The sequence below is a fragment of the Trypanosoma brucei genome (genome assembly GCF_000002445.2).
Source record: "Trypanosoma brucei brucei TREU927 chromosome 11 chr11_scaffold01 genomic scaffold, whole genome shotgun sequence".
Taxonomy (NCBI): domain Eukaryota; phylum Euglenozoa; class Kinetoplastea; order Trypanosomatida; family Trypanosomatidae; genus Trypanosoma; species Trypanosoma brucei.
Window position 1 is genome coordinate 257874 of NT_165288.1, and position 15132 is coordinate 273005.

At 47.7% G+C, this 15132-nt stretch overlaps 7 protein-coding genes across 7 annotated transcripts, besides 5 other annotated features; all 7 read left to right on the plus strand.

Moving 5' to 3' along the window:
- Nucleotides 1-134: 134 nt before the first annotated feature.
- Tb11.03.0115 (hypothetical protein, conserved) lies at nucleotides 135-560 on the plus strand (the record flags this gene model as incomplete). The annotated part of the gene is made up of 1 exon (XM_823100.1): nucleotides 135-560. The coding sequence occupies one exon, from the start codon at nucleotides 135-137 to the stop codon at nucleotides 558-560; it is 426 nt and encodes a 141-aa protein (XP_828193.1).
- Nucleotides 561-948: 388 nt separating this feature from the next.
- Nucleotides 949-2064, plus strand: Tb11.03.0110 (chaperone protein DnaJ; the record flags this gene model as incomplete). The annotated part of the gene is made up of 1 exon (XM_823101.1): nucleotides 949-2064. One exon carries the CDS (start codon nucleotides 949-951, stop codon nucleotides 2062-2064), a length of 1116 nt encoding a protein of 371 aa, XP_828194.1.
- A 750-nt stretch (nucleotides 2065-2814) lies between these two features.
- Tb11.03.0090 (ribokinase, putative) lies at nucleotides 2815-3816 on the plus strand (the record flags this gene model as incomplete). Its single annotated transcript, XM_823102.1, has 1 exon — nucleotides 2815-3816. One exon carries the CDS (start codon nucleotides 2815-2817, stop codon nucleotides 3814-3816), a length of 1002 nt encoding a protein of 333 aa, XP_828195.1.
- A 150-nt stretch (nucleotides 3817-3966) lies between these two features.
- Nucleotides 3967-4000: a microsatellite.
- A 1489-nt stretch (nucleotides 4001-5489) lies between these two features.
- On the plus strand, nucleotides 5490-7424 carry Tb11.03.0080 (hypothetical protein, conserved; the record flags this gene model as incomplete). Its single annotated transcript, XM_823103.1, has 1 exon — nucleotides 5490-7424. One exon carries the CDS (start codon nucleotides 5490-5492, stop codon nucleotides 7422-7424), a length of 1935 nt encoding a protein of 644 aa, XP_828196.1.
- Nucleotides 7425-7632: 208 nt separating this feature from the next.
- Nucleotides 7633-7661: a microsatellite.
- A 906-nt stretch (nucleotides 7662-8567) lies between these two features.
- Nucleotides 8568-8597: a sequence feature (AT_rich).
- Nucleotides 8598-9348: 751 nt separating this feature from the next.
- Tb11.03.0060 (hypothetical protein, conserved) lies at nucleotides 9349-11058 on the plus strand (the record flags this gene model as incomplete). The annotated part of the gene is made up of 1 exon (XM_823104.1): nucleotides 9349-11058. The coding sequence occupies one exon, from the start codon at nucleotides 9349-9351 to the stop codon at nucleotides 11056-11058; it is 1710 nt and encodes a 569-aa protein (XP_828197.1).
- Nucleotides 11059-11449: 391 nt separating this feature from the next.
- Nucleotides 11450-11481: a microsatellite.
- A 241-nt stretch (nucleotides 11482-11722) lies between these two features.
- Tb11.03.0050 (RNA processing factor 1, putative) lies at nucleotides 11723-12718 on the plus strand (the record flags this gene model as incomplete). The annotated part of the gene is made up of 1 exon (XM_823105.1): nucleotides 11723-12718. The coding sequence occupies one exon, from the start codon at nucleotides 11723-11725 to the stop codon at nucleotides 12716-12718; it is 996 nt and encodes a 331-aa protein (XP_828198.1).
- Nucleotides 12719-13003: 285 nt separating this feature from the next.
- Nucleotides 13004-13034: a microsatellite.
- Nucleotides 13035-13249: 215 nt separating this feature from the next.
- Tb11.03.0040 (hypothetical protein, conserved) lies at nucleotides 13250-14713 on the plus strand (the record flags this gene model as incomplete). Its single annotated transcript, XM_823106.1, has 1 exon — nucleotides 13250-14713. One exon carries the CDS (start codon nucleotides 13250-13252, stop codon nucleotides 14711-14713), a length of 1464 nt encoding a protein of 487 aa, XP_828199.1.
- Nucleotides 14714-15132: the final 419 nt, after the last annotated feature.

A 15132-nucleotide genomic window follows, 5' to 3' on the forward strand; every position in this document is an offset into this window, starting at 1 on the left:
TTATACTTCTCCTCTCTGCCCTTATTTTCTATTGCTTACCGTGGGTGTATCTCTATGCCGCTCTAGACTTCTTGTCATTCTTTCCTTTATTCCACCTTATTGCTGTTGTTAAGGTGCGAGGGTTCCCGTAACCTATGGATTTATTAGGAAGCCAAATCGCTGCCGCACTTGAGGAAGGTAGCAGGAAGAGAAAAAGAGACGTGGAGGAGGGCTGTTCAGCGCTCGTTAGCCACGTTAATAGTACGTTGGACGTCATTACGACGGATGTCCGGAACACACTCACGGAGCAGCATTGTGAAATGGAGGAACGGGTCAATAGATTGATGAAAATGGCAGGTGATTTTGCGACAGCAGTGGACACATGGCAAAAGAAGGCATCTGATTCCGTCTGTGCGGTGGAGAGCCAGCAACAACTGCTGTGGGAATTACTACAAGACGTGGAGAAACGCGCCCAAGAGAGGAAGAAGGAGATGTTAAAGCGGCAGGAGCAAAGAATGGAAGAGTTACGCACAATGTTGCTGGAGAGAATACAAAAAGCAGAGGCGAGTATGCAGCTGTAGGTGGTGGGACCCCTGGAGACCCCTCTTCCTTCCCAGCCCCATGCTCGTGACGGCCGTTCAGCTTCCAGCACAAAACCACAGTTTTTCCGAGTCGGTGACCTTAATTGTTTCTTTCTGCCACACGATTATTGTCTTCGCATATAGAGTTATCAGTTAGTTGTTTCTATTTTTTTGCAGGCTTCCTTCTATGTAACTGTATGGTAGGCGTATTATTCCTCTTTTTTTCCCTAAACACAAGAAAATGGAGAACTGGGACGAGTCAAGTCACTCATTTGTCCTGAGTTTGTTAGCGTGTTTCTTCCATGATTTTTGCTTCTTTTTTTCTTTCGGTTTTTTTTGTTAAAGGGTTGATTATCGGAAGGCCAACGTTTTTTCCACTGTTTAGCGTATGCGCCGCTTTGTTTCCCAACAAGACGGAAAAGCTACGGCGCTATGGACTAATTTGCCGCATGCAAGGGTTTCTTCCGCTTTCTTTTCATCGCTGACACACGAGTCTCGTGTCGTGCAATCCGTTACTTGCGTTAGGCGTGTGTTGGCACCTCCGACTCCCTCCATATATCCTGCATTTCGTAATACATTTAAGAGCACCAAACGATGGCAGGGAAGCACAACTTCAGCAGGTGGGGATTATTACAAACTGCTTGGCGTCAAGCCGGATGCGTCGCAAGATGAAATAAAAGCGGCCTATAAGAAATTGGCACTAGAGTTCCACCCAGACCGAAATCACGACCCTGGTGCAGAGGAGATGTTCAAGAACATTTCCGAAGCGTACAACATTATTGGGAATAAAACAAGGCGGAAGGAGTACGACATGCAACGTAGGGCAGAAACGTCTAATGCTGGTAGCGCGAGGAGCTCATACCATCCAGGAGGGGCCGCGTATCATAGCCCGCCGGGCTATCAACACATCTCAAAAGAGGAGGCAGACAAGATCTTCCGCGATTTGTTTGGTGGAATGCGCGTAGACCAGATATTCCGCGACTTTGAAGAAATGCAACGTGGGACTAGGAGCGGTGGTCGTTCCGGGTTCCCGCAAGAGTTCGGTGCCGCGGATTGTTCGTTTCGACCATCATTCAGGAGTGAGTCAACGCGAGTGTACACCGATGGGCTCGGTAACCGTATGGAGGAACGCACCTTTACGGATTCTCACGGTAACACATACACCGTTCATACAACAACTAGCGAGCAGCCGAACGCCAGCATGAACCAGCGGGCGGAGGATTATTACAGCGGACATGCAAGTAACAGTGGCGGTGGGCGATTTCGTATGGGAAACTCTTCCTTCAGGGTGACCCCACGAGATGCGGCAAATGATTTTGGAGCAAATTATTTCGGGATTAGAACTCACGGAAGGCATCCCGCCGTGGCGATGATGATACTTGTGGCGTGGTCCATAGTGCTCGGCACACTTCTCTTCGCGACGCTTGCGTTTTTTGTCTCGCACCCATTCTTTACTTTCGCGGTTCTGTTTTTAATACTTTTGAAGCGGATGCGCCTTTTTTGAGAACTGTGTTTGTGGGACTTGCTCCTTTTATATTCCTATGCACGACACCACTTGTGGATATGGGGTGCCTTTATCTATTTGTTGTTGTTGTTGTTCGAACGTGCTGGTTTCTGTCTGTTGTGTGTGTTGGATCAAGTTTCTTCCCCCGAAGGTCTTCCAGCACGGAAGGTGTTTTTTGTTCCTCCGTACTTGGCTGGGTACCTCTTTGCGAAGTATCACCACCTATCGTGTTCGTCACTCTTCACTGACTATACGGGCGTTTCCTGTTTGGTTGTTAGTGCTTTCCTCTCCTTCGCTTTGTCTTTCATTCGTCTATTTTGTATGTATGTGTGTCTGTCTCCTTCAAGGTCAGGAAGGTGTTTCTTTTCTGTGTCCTTACAGTTTCTTTTTACTTTTCCAACTTTTCCAATTTTGACACCCAAACCTAAACGTTCGGCCTTTCATATGTTCGTGCACTCTACGTTTGCCCATGTATGTGTCATATCAAGCTGTTGCGCTCGTGAGTGAACAAGTCAAACCTAAGAAAAAATAAAGCCGAAAACACCTACTCGAAGGACGCAGGGTCAGCATCATCGACTCGTGGCAAAATAATCTACCATATTTACAGACGCAGGGGATCGTATTGTACAAACATAATACGGAGAAAAGTATATAAAAAGAAGCCACCCACATATAAATAAATATACATTTCGTGTTGGCATACGTGCATTGCCCATCATCATCACTATTATTATTATTATTGTGTGAACAATGAGTGCTGCCGGCGTTAAGAGCGGGAACGGATGCATCGCAGACACTCCTATTGTCGTGGTTGGCGCTTGCTTTGTGGACTACGTCGCCTACGTTGATCACCTTCCACAGGTTGGGGAATCGCTCAGGTGTCGCAGTTTCAGCAAAGGTTTTGGTGGTAAAGGCTCTAACCAGGCCGTCTGCGCTGGACGTCTGGGAGCATCCGTTTCAATGGTGGGCGCTGTGGGAACTGATGGCGATGGTGCGGATTACATCGCGAACTTCCAAAGGAATGGCGTCCAGGTGTCGAATGTTTACCGAATGGAAAACACCTCAACGGGGCTCGCGATGATCTTTGTTGATTCCACTACGTCCCACAATGAAATAGTGTTTTCGCCCAACGCCACCGGTGCCCTTACAGTGGATTATCTCCGTAAGCAGTCCGATAACTACAACAATTTTTTCGGCCCCAAGTGTCGCTACATCATTTTACAGAACGAAATTCCAGTTGAAACAACGCTTGACGTGCTTAAGGAGGCCCATACACGCGGTATTTACACTGTCTTCAACGCTGCCCCCGCTCCTTCGGCGGACGAGGTGGCTGTTGTTAAGCCTTTTCTTTCATATGTGTCACTGTTTTGCGTGAATGAGGTGGAGGCATCGATGATCACTGGTATTGACGTGAAAGACACCCAGTCCGCCATCCTTGCTACGGAGGAAATGCAGAAGTTGGGTGCACACAGTGTTGTAACGACTCTCGGAGGAAACGGCTACGTTATTGGCGAGAAGGGCAAACCACCACGACACTTGCCCAGTATCACTGTGAAGGCTGTGGATTCCACTGGTGCTGGCGACTGCTTCGTTGGTGCCATGGTGTTTTATCTGTCGATGGGCAAATCCCTCGAGGAGTCCTGCAAGAGGGCGAATATGATTGCGGCAATCAGTGTTCAGCGGCCAGGCACCCAATCGTCCTATCCCACACTTGACGAGCTGCCTGCTGAGGTGAAGGAATGCAAAATATAGGACGCACGTGTGGATTGAGACGTTGTTGTGTGGCGGGAATCAGATTCGTTCCCAAGGAAATAAGTATGGAGGTAGAAGAACAGCCACCCCCGCTTGTACTAATTAAGTAAGAATGATATCGAGGTAAAGTCCACCTTGGGAATGAGTTTATGTATGTGTGCATGTGTGCATGTGTGTGTGTGTGGGGGGGGGATGTGGAAGGATGCCACCAGTGACGCAAAATTAAAAAAAAATACGCACATGTAAATATGGATGTATTCGTGTGCATGTATACGCGTACATAACTGCGTTTCCAAGTGAGTGGAAAAATGAAAGAGGAAACACAACAGGAAGTATGTGTATAGTATTTTATTTTTGTACATGTACCGATCCCCTCGTAAGGGCAGAGTTTGTGCGTATCGAAGGGGTGTGGTGAGGAGGTGGTGGACGATCGCAAAGTGAGGACGAAGGGTGAAGCGTATGGGTGCTCTACTGTTTTCCCTTTCTTTTTTCTTGTTTTGGACAACTGAAAGGATTTTCTATGTCGTTGTTATTGCTACACTGTAAGACATGGGAGGTTCTTTGTACTTACTGAAAACGGTAATTTAATTTTAGCGAATTCATTTTTTCTTTGTTCTTTTTTTTTACCTTTTGGATAATATCGTTGGCATCAATATCATCATCATCATTATTAATATTATTAGTTTTGCTGGTTACCGCCTTGATATGTCACCTTAAAGGTAAATACCATTAAATGTGGTGTGCCCACACGGAAGGCACTGAGCCCTTCACGGGATGAATGCCAATTGGGAGTAGTTACTCAGATATGTTTGATGCTTAACCGTATTGCACGCGAAATGGCGAGAGGAATGGTTTCATTCGGTACAGTTGCCCCGAAAACTGTCTGGTGTGTGGGCGCGTCACGTCTCGCAATTTCCCCCCTCGTTCCCACTTTTTTTCCATTTCAATGATTGTTTTGTGTGTTTTTTTTTTTTACAACCCATTTACTGCCGGCCATATGAAGCTGTGGGTTTAATATGATTCCGAGGCAGTTGGAGTGGGAGTTGGGGAAGTGGGACACATTTTCTCTATACTTCGGCTTTCAGCCGTCTGCGTTCGCCAGACTTTCTTGTGTTTTGAGTGTGCTGAATCTGAATCCGAAAGTGTTATTTTGTCGATTTGTACTATCGATTAGCGATACCAATGCTAGCCGTATTATTATTATTATTACTTTTTCCATCCTTTCTTTGTTCTCCTTTTTTTGTTTGTAAAATTTCTCCTCTTGTTGTTGCTGGCGCTCTTGCGTTATCCCATTAAAAGTGTGAAGATTGTGCTTACGTCCTATCGTCCATTTGTTTCGCATCAGCAGTAAGGACGAAGGAAGGAAAAAAATAAGTAAAGCAGAAGATATATTTACAAGTAACTCTGGAGGAACAAGAGAAAGCGTGAGAGAGAACGACAACGCCGCTTGCACGCGGAGGAAAAAAAGGGCGAAAAGTTATTCATATTTGAGAAGAAGCTAGAAAGCAAAGGAAGACACAATACACGTTTTCTTTTAACCCCTTTTCACCTCTACCACCTTCTCTCACCAGCTCAGCCAACACGCGCCTCCGACTCTACTCTACTTTATCCTGGTCTGCCCTGTGGACAGGTAGCGTAACGACTGATTCTTGTGATATAACGTCTTGCACATTATGAGCGGATATGGCGAATCTATGCATTCACTAAGAGAACCCGTTTCACCCTGCCCACGCCGCAGGTCTCTGGCGTCCACCCCTTTGGAAAGGCAGCGCTCGTACTCGCGCGGGGGCATGGTGGGTTCGCCGGTCCCTGATGATATGTCTTTTACGCTGTCGCCGCTACCGTATTTCCCCAAACGGACCCGTAGTGTTACATTTGAAGAAAGCGATGAAGTCCCTGTACGTGAGGAGCGACCATACTACTCATGGGACGACCGACACGGTTTGTCGGACAAGCGAGGATTCGACGATAATGGCGCAGCAGTAGCGGTACGAGACGGTGGGGAGGAATGCCATTATGCTCGCAGTGGCGCTGCTGGGAGGCGTGAGGAGGGGGATCAACGGTACCGTCCGTTTGTTGTGGCAGGCACAACATTTAAAATCCCACGCTCACGTTCTCAAAGTCGCCAACACCGCGAAGCTGAAGAAAAATTGGCGATGTCGACCTTTTCCTATCCTGAAATAAGGAAGGTGGAGGACTTCTGTACTCAACTATTAAGGCCCTTAGAGGAAAATGAGCCACCGCAGCGAGAGGGGTATAGAGGTGCCCATACAAATGAAGGAGTTAATGCTGGAAATGATGCGGGCCAACCACCAGAGATTACTCCTATCCGGAAAGCAAAAGCGACACTCAAGTCTGGGTTAAAGACCGATTACGTGAGTCGTGCTAATTGTGACTTACAGAGAACAGTCGCTGATCATTTGCCTCGCAGGAGGGGACGCTCAAATAAAAGAGAAGCTTCCAGGCCGAAGGAAGAAGAATCTGGAGAGGAAGGGTACTCCATGGAGGCAAGCGTGGCACCGCATGAAGCGAAACAAAAGACCACCAGATGTGTAACTACTGCAACTCCACAGTGTGGTGTCGGTGTAGGGGGCGCTTCGCGAAGGCGCACGCGGTGCGAGTCAGTGGAGGAAGGTGTTGTGCATTCCACTACCCAAAAATGCATTCATGTGATAGATATCCACAACGCGGAGGAGGAAATCAAATCCCTTCCAACGGAAATTACGGCCACTGTGAGTTGCGTTGTGAAGGGGCTGCTGGACGACCTTTCCAACCAGAGTTTCCCTATTATAATTAAACCGTGCAAGAGCGGGGGACTGAAGCAAGTGGAGGTTCATTTGGTTGATGGAATGGGTGACGAGGAACATGGGGACTGGATGCCGCAAAGGGTTGTGGCAAGTGCTCCGCAAAACCGTAAAAGGGCGCCACAGAAACGTGCAGCCGAAAGGTCTGTTCCGTCAGTCAGTTGTAAGAAAGAGTCATCCGCCACACCTCTTGTTGCGCCTGAGGTTGTCCCTGTAGCAAAAAGAAGTCTTCCGCGTCCTGCTGCGCCTCCACTGATTGATGAGTTGAATGGGGGTGAAGAGCCGGTGCTACTTCGCCGGTCTGGAACTATGCAGAAACGGCCTGCTCGCTCCGTTTCCTACATTTCAGTCGATACCGATGACATGGCAGAGGCAAACGAAACTTCCGCCACTGTGCGACGACCACAATCGGCTCCCAAAAGCACAACCACCACAACACGAAGGTGTCGCAAAGCATCTGCCACCGCAGTGGAAGCCCCAACGTGTCATCCACCGCTCAGTAACGTTACTCACAGCTCCCCGATCCCGCCGGACCCATTTTTGGCTACAGAAGAGGATCTCGAATCCATTGTTGAGGAGCCTGTCACTCTCCGCCGGAACGGGCACCTCAACAAACCCACCTCTGATTGGAATAGCTTCGCTAATGACGACTCCGACGTATTAGACAATTTTCTTGTGAAGTTCGTTCCAGAAAATGCTGGTTTAATGCTTGCAAGAGCTAACATATGCACGAGGAAGGGGCGTAGAAAAACCAGAGGAGCGGCGTTGAGCCTCCCCCCAAGTATTGGGGGGAGAACGCGGTGAGTGTGTAGAAGTGCATCATCATTTTTGTTTATTGATAATTCCCCTCTTTTTAAAATGTTCTGGTGGAGGGGACAACGAGCAAGGGAAGGTCATAGTGTTAAGTGATAACAATAAGTCTCTGCATTAACATGGAGCTGGGGGGATTTATATGATTACTGAAGTTCACGAGGTAGATTGAAAGGCGCAAAAGGATGTTTGGAATGAGGTGACACACACACACACACACACACACACACATGCGTATACGTGTATAAAAGAGGAAGTGTTATGCATGGCGCTGTTGAAGAGAAGAGAAGTTGGCGATCATTCGAAAGCAAATTGTAGAAGCGCAGGCGGAAGGTGCTGACACAACTGCCATTAGTGGGAGCAGCTTGCTTCATATTCTTATCATTGTTTCCGTTCCGCCGGTTGTGGATAACACTTCTTGCCATTCTTTCCTTGTTTTTTGTGTGCGTTCACCCCACCGTTCTACTATTATTATTATTATTTCCTTTTTTGCGTGTTTTATTTTATTGTTTTCTCACTTGATCTTAGAGACCCACACTTTTGCTTCCTTTGGTTTGTGTGTGTGTTTTGAAAAAAAAAAAAGACCACTAGATAACTTAGTCTGCTTATGCGTGCATTAGTGTACGTGTTTGCAATCCCTTTTGATTTCGGTTTTCTTTTTTTTAATTTTGTTTTGTACCACGACACCTTGCGTATTCTTCGCGAGGACTTCTTTTTTTTGTTGTTGTTCATCCACCCCCATCAATCTCAGTGAATTTTTCTTCTGTAGCAATAACGGTGATAGAAATTATTATTAAACATTTTGTTTCACCGGAGTGAGACTGGAGAATGCGAAGATGGGGAAGAGGAACTTCATGTATGGTACCGGAGGGCGATGTATTCCCCAGTTGTGGGTGCGTTACAATTTCCCCTTCTCTCTTACATGCGCATTCACTCCCCTGTTTGTTTGTATTTATTTTTGTGTCGTGTCATTAAGTTGAGGAAGAAAAAGGAAGAGAGAAGGGAGGATGGAGGGGCAAAGCATAAATAGCATTCGAATGGACTTTTGATGAAAGTTTGAGGAATTGTTAGATTAAGAAAAAAAGGGGGGGGGTACAACACAGTTGGCGAGACAGGAAAGAGTGTGAGGTGGAGGTGAAAATATAAAGTAAATAAATAAATAATTTACCAAATTGGTCTATGAAGATGTGCTTTGCACACTAACTCCTAAGATGGCTGATTGTGTTCGAGGGTGGGTGGGGGGATGGTACCGATGCTGATAAGGAGAGAGAAACGGATGGTAATTATACGAAAACCCCAGGGAAATGGAGAATATTGCTCCTCATCTGTTGTTAGAGCGTACCGGAGGAAGCTCCGTTAAGCGGTGCTAGTGTGTATTTTTGTAGCTTGTGACGCGTATCAGCAGCGACAGTAGTTAATTAAAAAAAGAAAAAAAACAATGGAAAAAAGCGAGTGGAAGAGAAGAAGGGGCAGTTGTTCACTGGCGGTGAGCGAGCGCGTCTGTGCGCGAAGGCCGGTCTTGATTTCCCCTAATTCTTCTTTTTCTTTTAACAGTCACATGAAACTCCTTCTCTCTTTCTCCCTGCAAAGTGGAAAAAAAAACAAATAAACGCGACCTTTTAGACAGGCACCGTCGGTTGCCCCCTGCGTGGTGCCTATTAACACAATATGCCATGTCGCGCTCCAAGATTTCACCTTTAGATGTTCACGAGGCTATATGAGCACTTGTTCAAAATATATATTTCACACTACACAATCCTGCCCATCCTTTTTGTCGTTTTATTTTGTTTCTCCCTCATCATTTACTTTCATTTGTGTTTGAACGTCTCCCCTTTTCGACTTGTTCCACCGCCGATAGACTGTCGTGTTGCCCCCACCTGTGCACGTGGTTGGCTTACTTCGGTTACTCGATTATGTTATGCTATTTTATCTGCATATCAATTTATTTATTTTTAACCCTACAAAGCTGACGCCTTGTAGTTGCGACTGCGCTTGTTGGTTGGTGGGGGTAGCGGACCTGCTTAATAGAGGTAGCGATTTTAAAGGGAGGGGTGTGAGGCGTCTCATGTCAGTTGCGCCGCCGGTCTCGGCGTCGTCAACGCAGTCCTCCTCTTTGTCAGAATCTGTGGCACTGCTCGTCCCTAAACAACTGCGACGGGTTTTATCGCGTGGTGGCGCCGAGGTGGTTGTCGAAAAGCGTACCGCAGGGAAGAAGCGGATGTTTGTGAACATTCCTGACGAATATGACCGAGAGGAAGGATGCCGTCGACATGCTTCTCATGCTGATGTGCACCGGCGGGCTCTTGAAGATTTGAGGTGGGCTCGGGAGACACTTTGGAATGACGAACGACTCCAACCCTATTTGTATACCTCAGATCACTTGACATGGCCTCCATTGACGCAATTGGCAAGTATGGTTAACCTGGCGTGGTCTGCGAGGGAAACAGACGCTGTGCCTGATCATTCTGCCGTCAGTGCGCTGAAAAAAGCGCTTGGTATTATTCGACATGAGCTTCTTTACACAGGTTTGCACCCACTAAGGGAGGAGGCTCTTGCAGGGCAGCTGCTGGCGTTCACGTCAGAGGATGGCAATATCTCCGCATCTGGTAGTACATTACATGCAGTTGGTGGGTCAGAAGCACGATTCGGGGATACCGTGTGGTCCCTAGAACTGCACACTCCTTCTTTCAATATCGACGATGTGCTGCGACTCTCTCTTACTGCGCGTATGCAGAAGGCGTGCATGGACGCTCTGCCGATCGGCCTTGCACCTGCTACCGTTGGGAACACATGGTCGGCAGTTTTGGCTGCGCACCGTCAAGCGGAGGAGAGGAGTTATCCAGGGCTTTTTCACAGCGTTCCACATTGTATTACATTGTTTGATGCTGAGGCTGCACATGTGGCGCGGATGGTTAGCGAAGCCGCTATCCAGGGGCGGCGTGTGCGGTTGCGTGTTGGTGTGTACCTCACAATGGTTCAGCGAAATGAGTTGTATGTACTGTCAGGATCTTCTGCTTTAGGTGACGCTACTGACGATGAGTCGGAACTCCGTACCTCATTTGAAAGGGCGACGGGACGAAGCTATAAAGTGTGCCAGTCGTCGGGACTACTCTTGCGGATTCGTGGGAAAGAGGAGATTGAAGACGCTCTTCGGCTGCGCTTCCTGGGCCCCCTGGCTTCAAAGCATGAGCTTCTTGAGACTGCAACCCTTACCTCTCGTATTAGCAGTACGCATGTTGTAGTTAAGCATAATCCATTTGTTGTGATCCATGGTCCACGTGTTGCTGAGGGGTTTCCAGAGAATGCTGCAGCTCGCTCTGAGCTATTGGGTCTGCTTTCTTCGCGTGAAAGCACGGCCTCAAGTGGTCCCGCCCGGTTGGCCGTTGCGGAGGCCACACCGTTAACAGTTCATGCGACTTCCGTTACACTCACCGGGGAGGACTTGCGGCAAGGCGTTGACGACGCGGTGTTGAAAACACTGTCTTCTGGACCCATGCCGAGGAGTGAATTGGCAGTACATTCGAATATGGCTCGTTTTCGTGACGCACCAAATTTCGAGGTGATGCTGAAGGACTCACTCAAGAGGATTGCTGAGTACCATGGTAGAAAGTACCGTTTGAAGGAGTGAGCTTTTATTGCAGTGGTAATAAAAGCGGGTGCTGAAAACCAAAAAAAGATATCAGTAGGAATTGAGGGCCTCACTAGGCATTCCCCTAAGCCGCTTGATTGCCAACTATCTTCGTGACATTGCGGTGACGCGACGAAAATAACGGCGTTGTAGGGTTGCCGGTGAGGTGGCCATCCCCTCCACCCTGTAAATGAAATGAGCCCAGTACGGTCGGCTGCCGTTTCCACTTCACAACACTCTTGTAGGGGAGGGGACAAAGCTGATTATCCTTTTTCTCCAGTAAGATGCACACCTTTTTCGCCTCGGTCTCTTTTTCCTCTTTCCTTTTACTCGCCCTTGCTGTTATCGTGCCCCTCTGGTTGTGCTTTGATATGGTTGTGTTTTTTTTTGCATGTATGCATATATATATATATATATATATATTCGTTGTTCTCTTCTTTTTGTGCCCTACCGCTAAACTCTGAAGTAATCCCCCCTTCCGTATTTGTGGCACGTAATACCCCTCGCTGCTGTGGAATTCAAGAAAAAAAAAGAGGGATACGGGATTCGTTTGTTTGCGTGTGCCTCTGTTTTGGCTTCCCCTTCTTTAACACTTTCCCTTCCAAGCGGCAAGGAAGTGAGGCAGTTGGGGAGGTGTGTGGAGTGAGACGTACTATTGTAGCAAATGGGAAAAGGTGCGCGCACTAAACGTAGCGCCGGGCCTGTAGTGAAGAGGCAGCGGCATGAGGTTAGGCACCGTGCGACTGAGGTTGACCCGGCGTTAGTGGAACGATATCGTAGTACGCGACAACCGGTAAAAAAGAGTCAGTTGTTTGAGGAACTGAGGGAACAAACAAAAGATGCGAAACGGTTCCGACGTGAGGCGCGTGAGAGGGAGCGGAAGGTTCTCAAGGAGAACGCCCCTGCGAAGCCGATTCCCAAAACAAAGGAGCGTATGCGGCTCCCCGACGTCACGTTTGTGGAGGATAAAAATGATGCTGAGATTTTGCGTGATGAGGCGGATGATGAATTTGCGTCGTACTTTAAGGAAGGCCGCAAGCCGAAGATTCTCATTACAACCGGTGAGCACCCGTGTTTTCGAACCAAATTGTTTGTCAAGGAGGCGCTCTGGTTGTTTCCTAATTCCATCTACCGACCACGTAAGAAATACAACTTGAAGGAGATTACTCAGTTTTGTATCAACCGTGAATTCACGGATTTGATAGTTGTGACTGATCGTCTGAAAGAACCTTACAATCTAATCATTTCACACTTACCTGAGGGACCCACGGCAATGTTTCGGGTATCAAACTTCATGACACACGCGCAGTTGAAAGATCCAGCACCGCGAACGGAGCACTATCCCGAACTTATTTTCAAGAACTTTGACACGCGATTGGGTCGTCGTATCAACCGCCTCTTAGAATGTTTGTTCCCGGCAACGCGTGACTATGAGGGTCGTGCTGTGGCGACCTTTCACAATCAGCGTGATTACATATTTATGCGTACCCACCGTTACATCTTTGACAGTTTAGATGCCGTGCGCATTCAGGAAATGGGGCCACGCTTTACTCTTAGGCTTCTGTCGTTGCAGTCCGGAACATTTGACACACAGTTCGGGGAGTACGAGTGGTTCCGCAAGAAGGAACATGATGACGACAAGCTGGAGTGGTACCTCTAAGGACTTGGTATGACAGGGCGACATCTTTATTGTGTGTGCGTGGAAGGGTCACTGCCATCACGAGTAAATATATTAATGAGGGTTTGGTGGGTGAGGGGCGTCGCGGTAAGGGGCTTGCAGCGGTGGAACAGTATCCCTCCCCCCCCCCAAAAAAAGGAAAAATAACTGCATCTCCCTTTGACATTGAGTGTGCACAGCGGGTCTCTGTTTGTTTGCATGAACCGGAGTTCCTCCTTTCAACGAGCACTTTCGACCGGTTTGATGCTTCTTCAGGCACCCTTCTGCTATATATATATATATATATATATATATACATTTAGTTGCAGCACACACCAACCCGAAGCCACACATGTTGTACACATCGCTTGAATAACCAGTTACGGTTTACTAAAAGCCCCCTTATGCTATTCACTTTTGTTGTTTTCTGCTACAACTGTTGTTGCTCACTCCCGATTAACACGGTTTTCTTCCACATGTAGAACGAGAGGAGGCACTGAGGAGGAGGGTTTCCAGAAAGGAAGGTGATTCACTATGTATTCTTCAGACAGGGTTCGGACCGTCATGGAGCAGCTCGCTTCTATGAATCCATACACGAACGCAAAAAGTTTACCCGAAGTCCCGCGTCCCGACGAGTTATCGATTCCACGGAAGCTTTCTTCACGCCTTCAGATTCCGTATGTTCAGAATATACTCAACTCACTTTCGTACAATTTTCTTCCTAATACATTTTTTTGTCTTGAGAAACACCGGTCGCTGCAGAGCATTCTTTTTACCTCGAAAGAAATCCTCGCAGAGGCGCTTCCGATCCGTTGCCTTGAAGCTACATTTGTGGGACTCTATCTCACACAGGATCTGAAGGATGTTGACCGCATTCCCCTTTCGTTTAAATCGCGTGCGAAGGGGCGTGCATATCATCATATTGTTCTCGTAATACGCTGCAATTCCATGTACGGGGCGGTGGGACTTAGTCGGAAGTCCACACTTATGGACAAACCCCTAATTTACAATGGTCTTTACCAACTAATTATGGAGTACAAAAAGCAGTACGAGGCAATAGGACACGAACTGGTGGACTTCAAGTTGGGATTATGTGTCAATCATAAGCGAGATTCGCGGAAAGCCCCGTGCTGGCGCTACATAGCGGTTAAACTTGGTAGGTCGACCGCTCCTTCGACTTCCACATCTCCACGCCCACAGGAACAGCAAGAAGAGGTAAGTACGAATGAGGTCGATGTATCACTTATATCTAATAGTGGGGGTTGTAGCTGTGGGGACGGCATTGAAAAAATGTTGAAATGTTATTCAGATTTGCTTTGTAGGCTCTCAGAAGAATATGACAACCTTTTGACATCCTATTCACGTGGAGCATCGAACAATAATCAACAGGTGTGCTTGAAAGACCTACACGACATGGATAATAGCTCCGCAAAGGTGGAGAATAGGAGAAGGTTGGAGGAGCTACGTCAGGGTCGCTCGCCGTGCGGTTCTGTTGGAACGCGGTGCAAGAAACGCAGCGCGTCCCGGTCGGTTTCGAAGAAGCGCGCGGTATCCCAAAATGATGTACCGTCGACAGATAGGTCAAGGGTGGTTAGGCTTTCTTCCGCAGTTGCTACCAAGAAAACTGCTCGAAGAGAAAAGGCTGCTGCTGCAAACTATCGACAGCCCGCAGCGTCTGACCTTAAACAACCCCGTGAGTTTTCGTCTGCGTCAGGCGAGAAAGGTGATGGCCAGTTACCGCACGTTTCTAGGGGTACTAATGGCAATATATCCCCAGAGCGAGCGTGCCGGGCGGCAGAGGAAGGGTGCGCTGCGAACCCTGGGGAAGAGGTTACGGGAGAGCGTCAGAGTGTGCGTAATCCACTCTTATCTCTGGCACTCCCACTGTTGGATTCGAAAGGTGGTGAGTTAGGCCTGACAACTTGCCAGGCAACTGACCGCTGGATGTTGCCAAATTCAGCAAAGGGTGCCAATATTAACGATGTGGGCCGATCGTAGTTTTGTGTTTGTGATCACTCCCAGCGGCAAAGGGTGTGTGTGTGTGTGTGCGAGGTGTGCGTGTAGAATGTCCTCTTAATTCTCTTCATTTCATCGTTTACACTTCTTTGCTGCTTTGTATCTTTAATTATGATAGGCGACGGCAGAGGATTAACGGCCTGATGGGTGTTGTGGCGCCAGTTCTTAGAGGAGGGGTTGTTTACATGGTCGTTTTTTTTTTTTTTGGACGTTTGGCGGAGAAACTCCCAATCAGAGGAATGTATGGATGGACGCGGCCTGTATTTTATGTGATGCGGTCACCGGATTACCTTCTTGCATCTTCTTCGTATTTTTCTGAAGGTCTTAGGGGACCGCCGAGTCGTTTGTACCTTTTTATTTTTATATGTTAACTCCGTGTTATGTCAAATCTTTACCTTTCG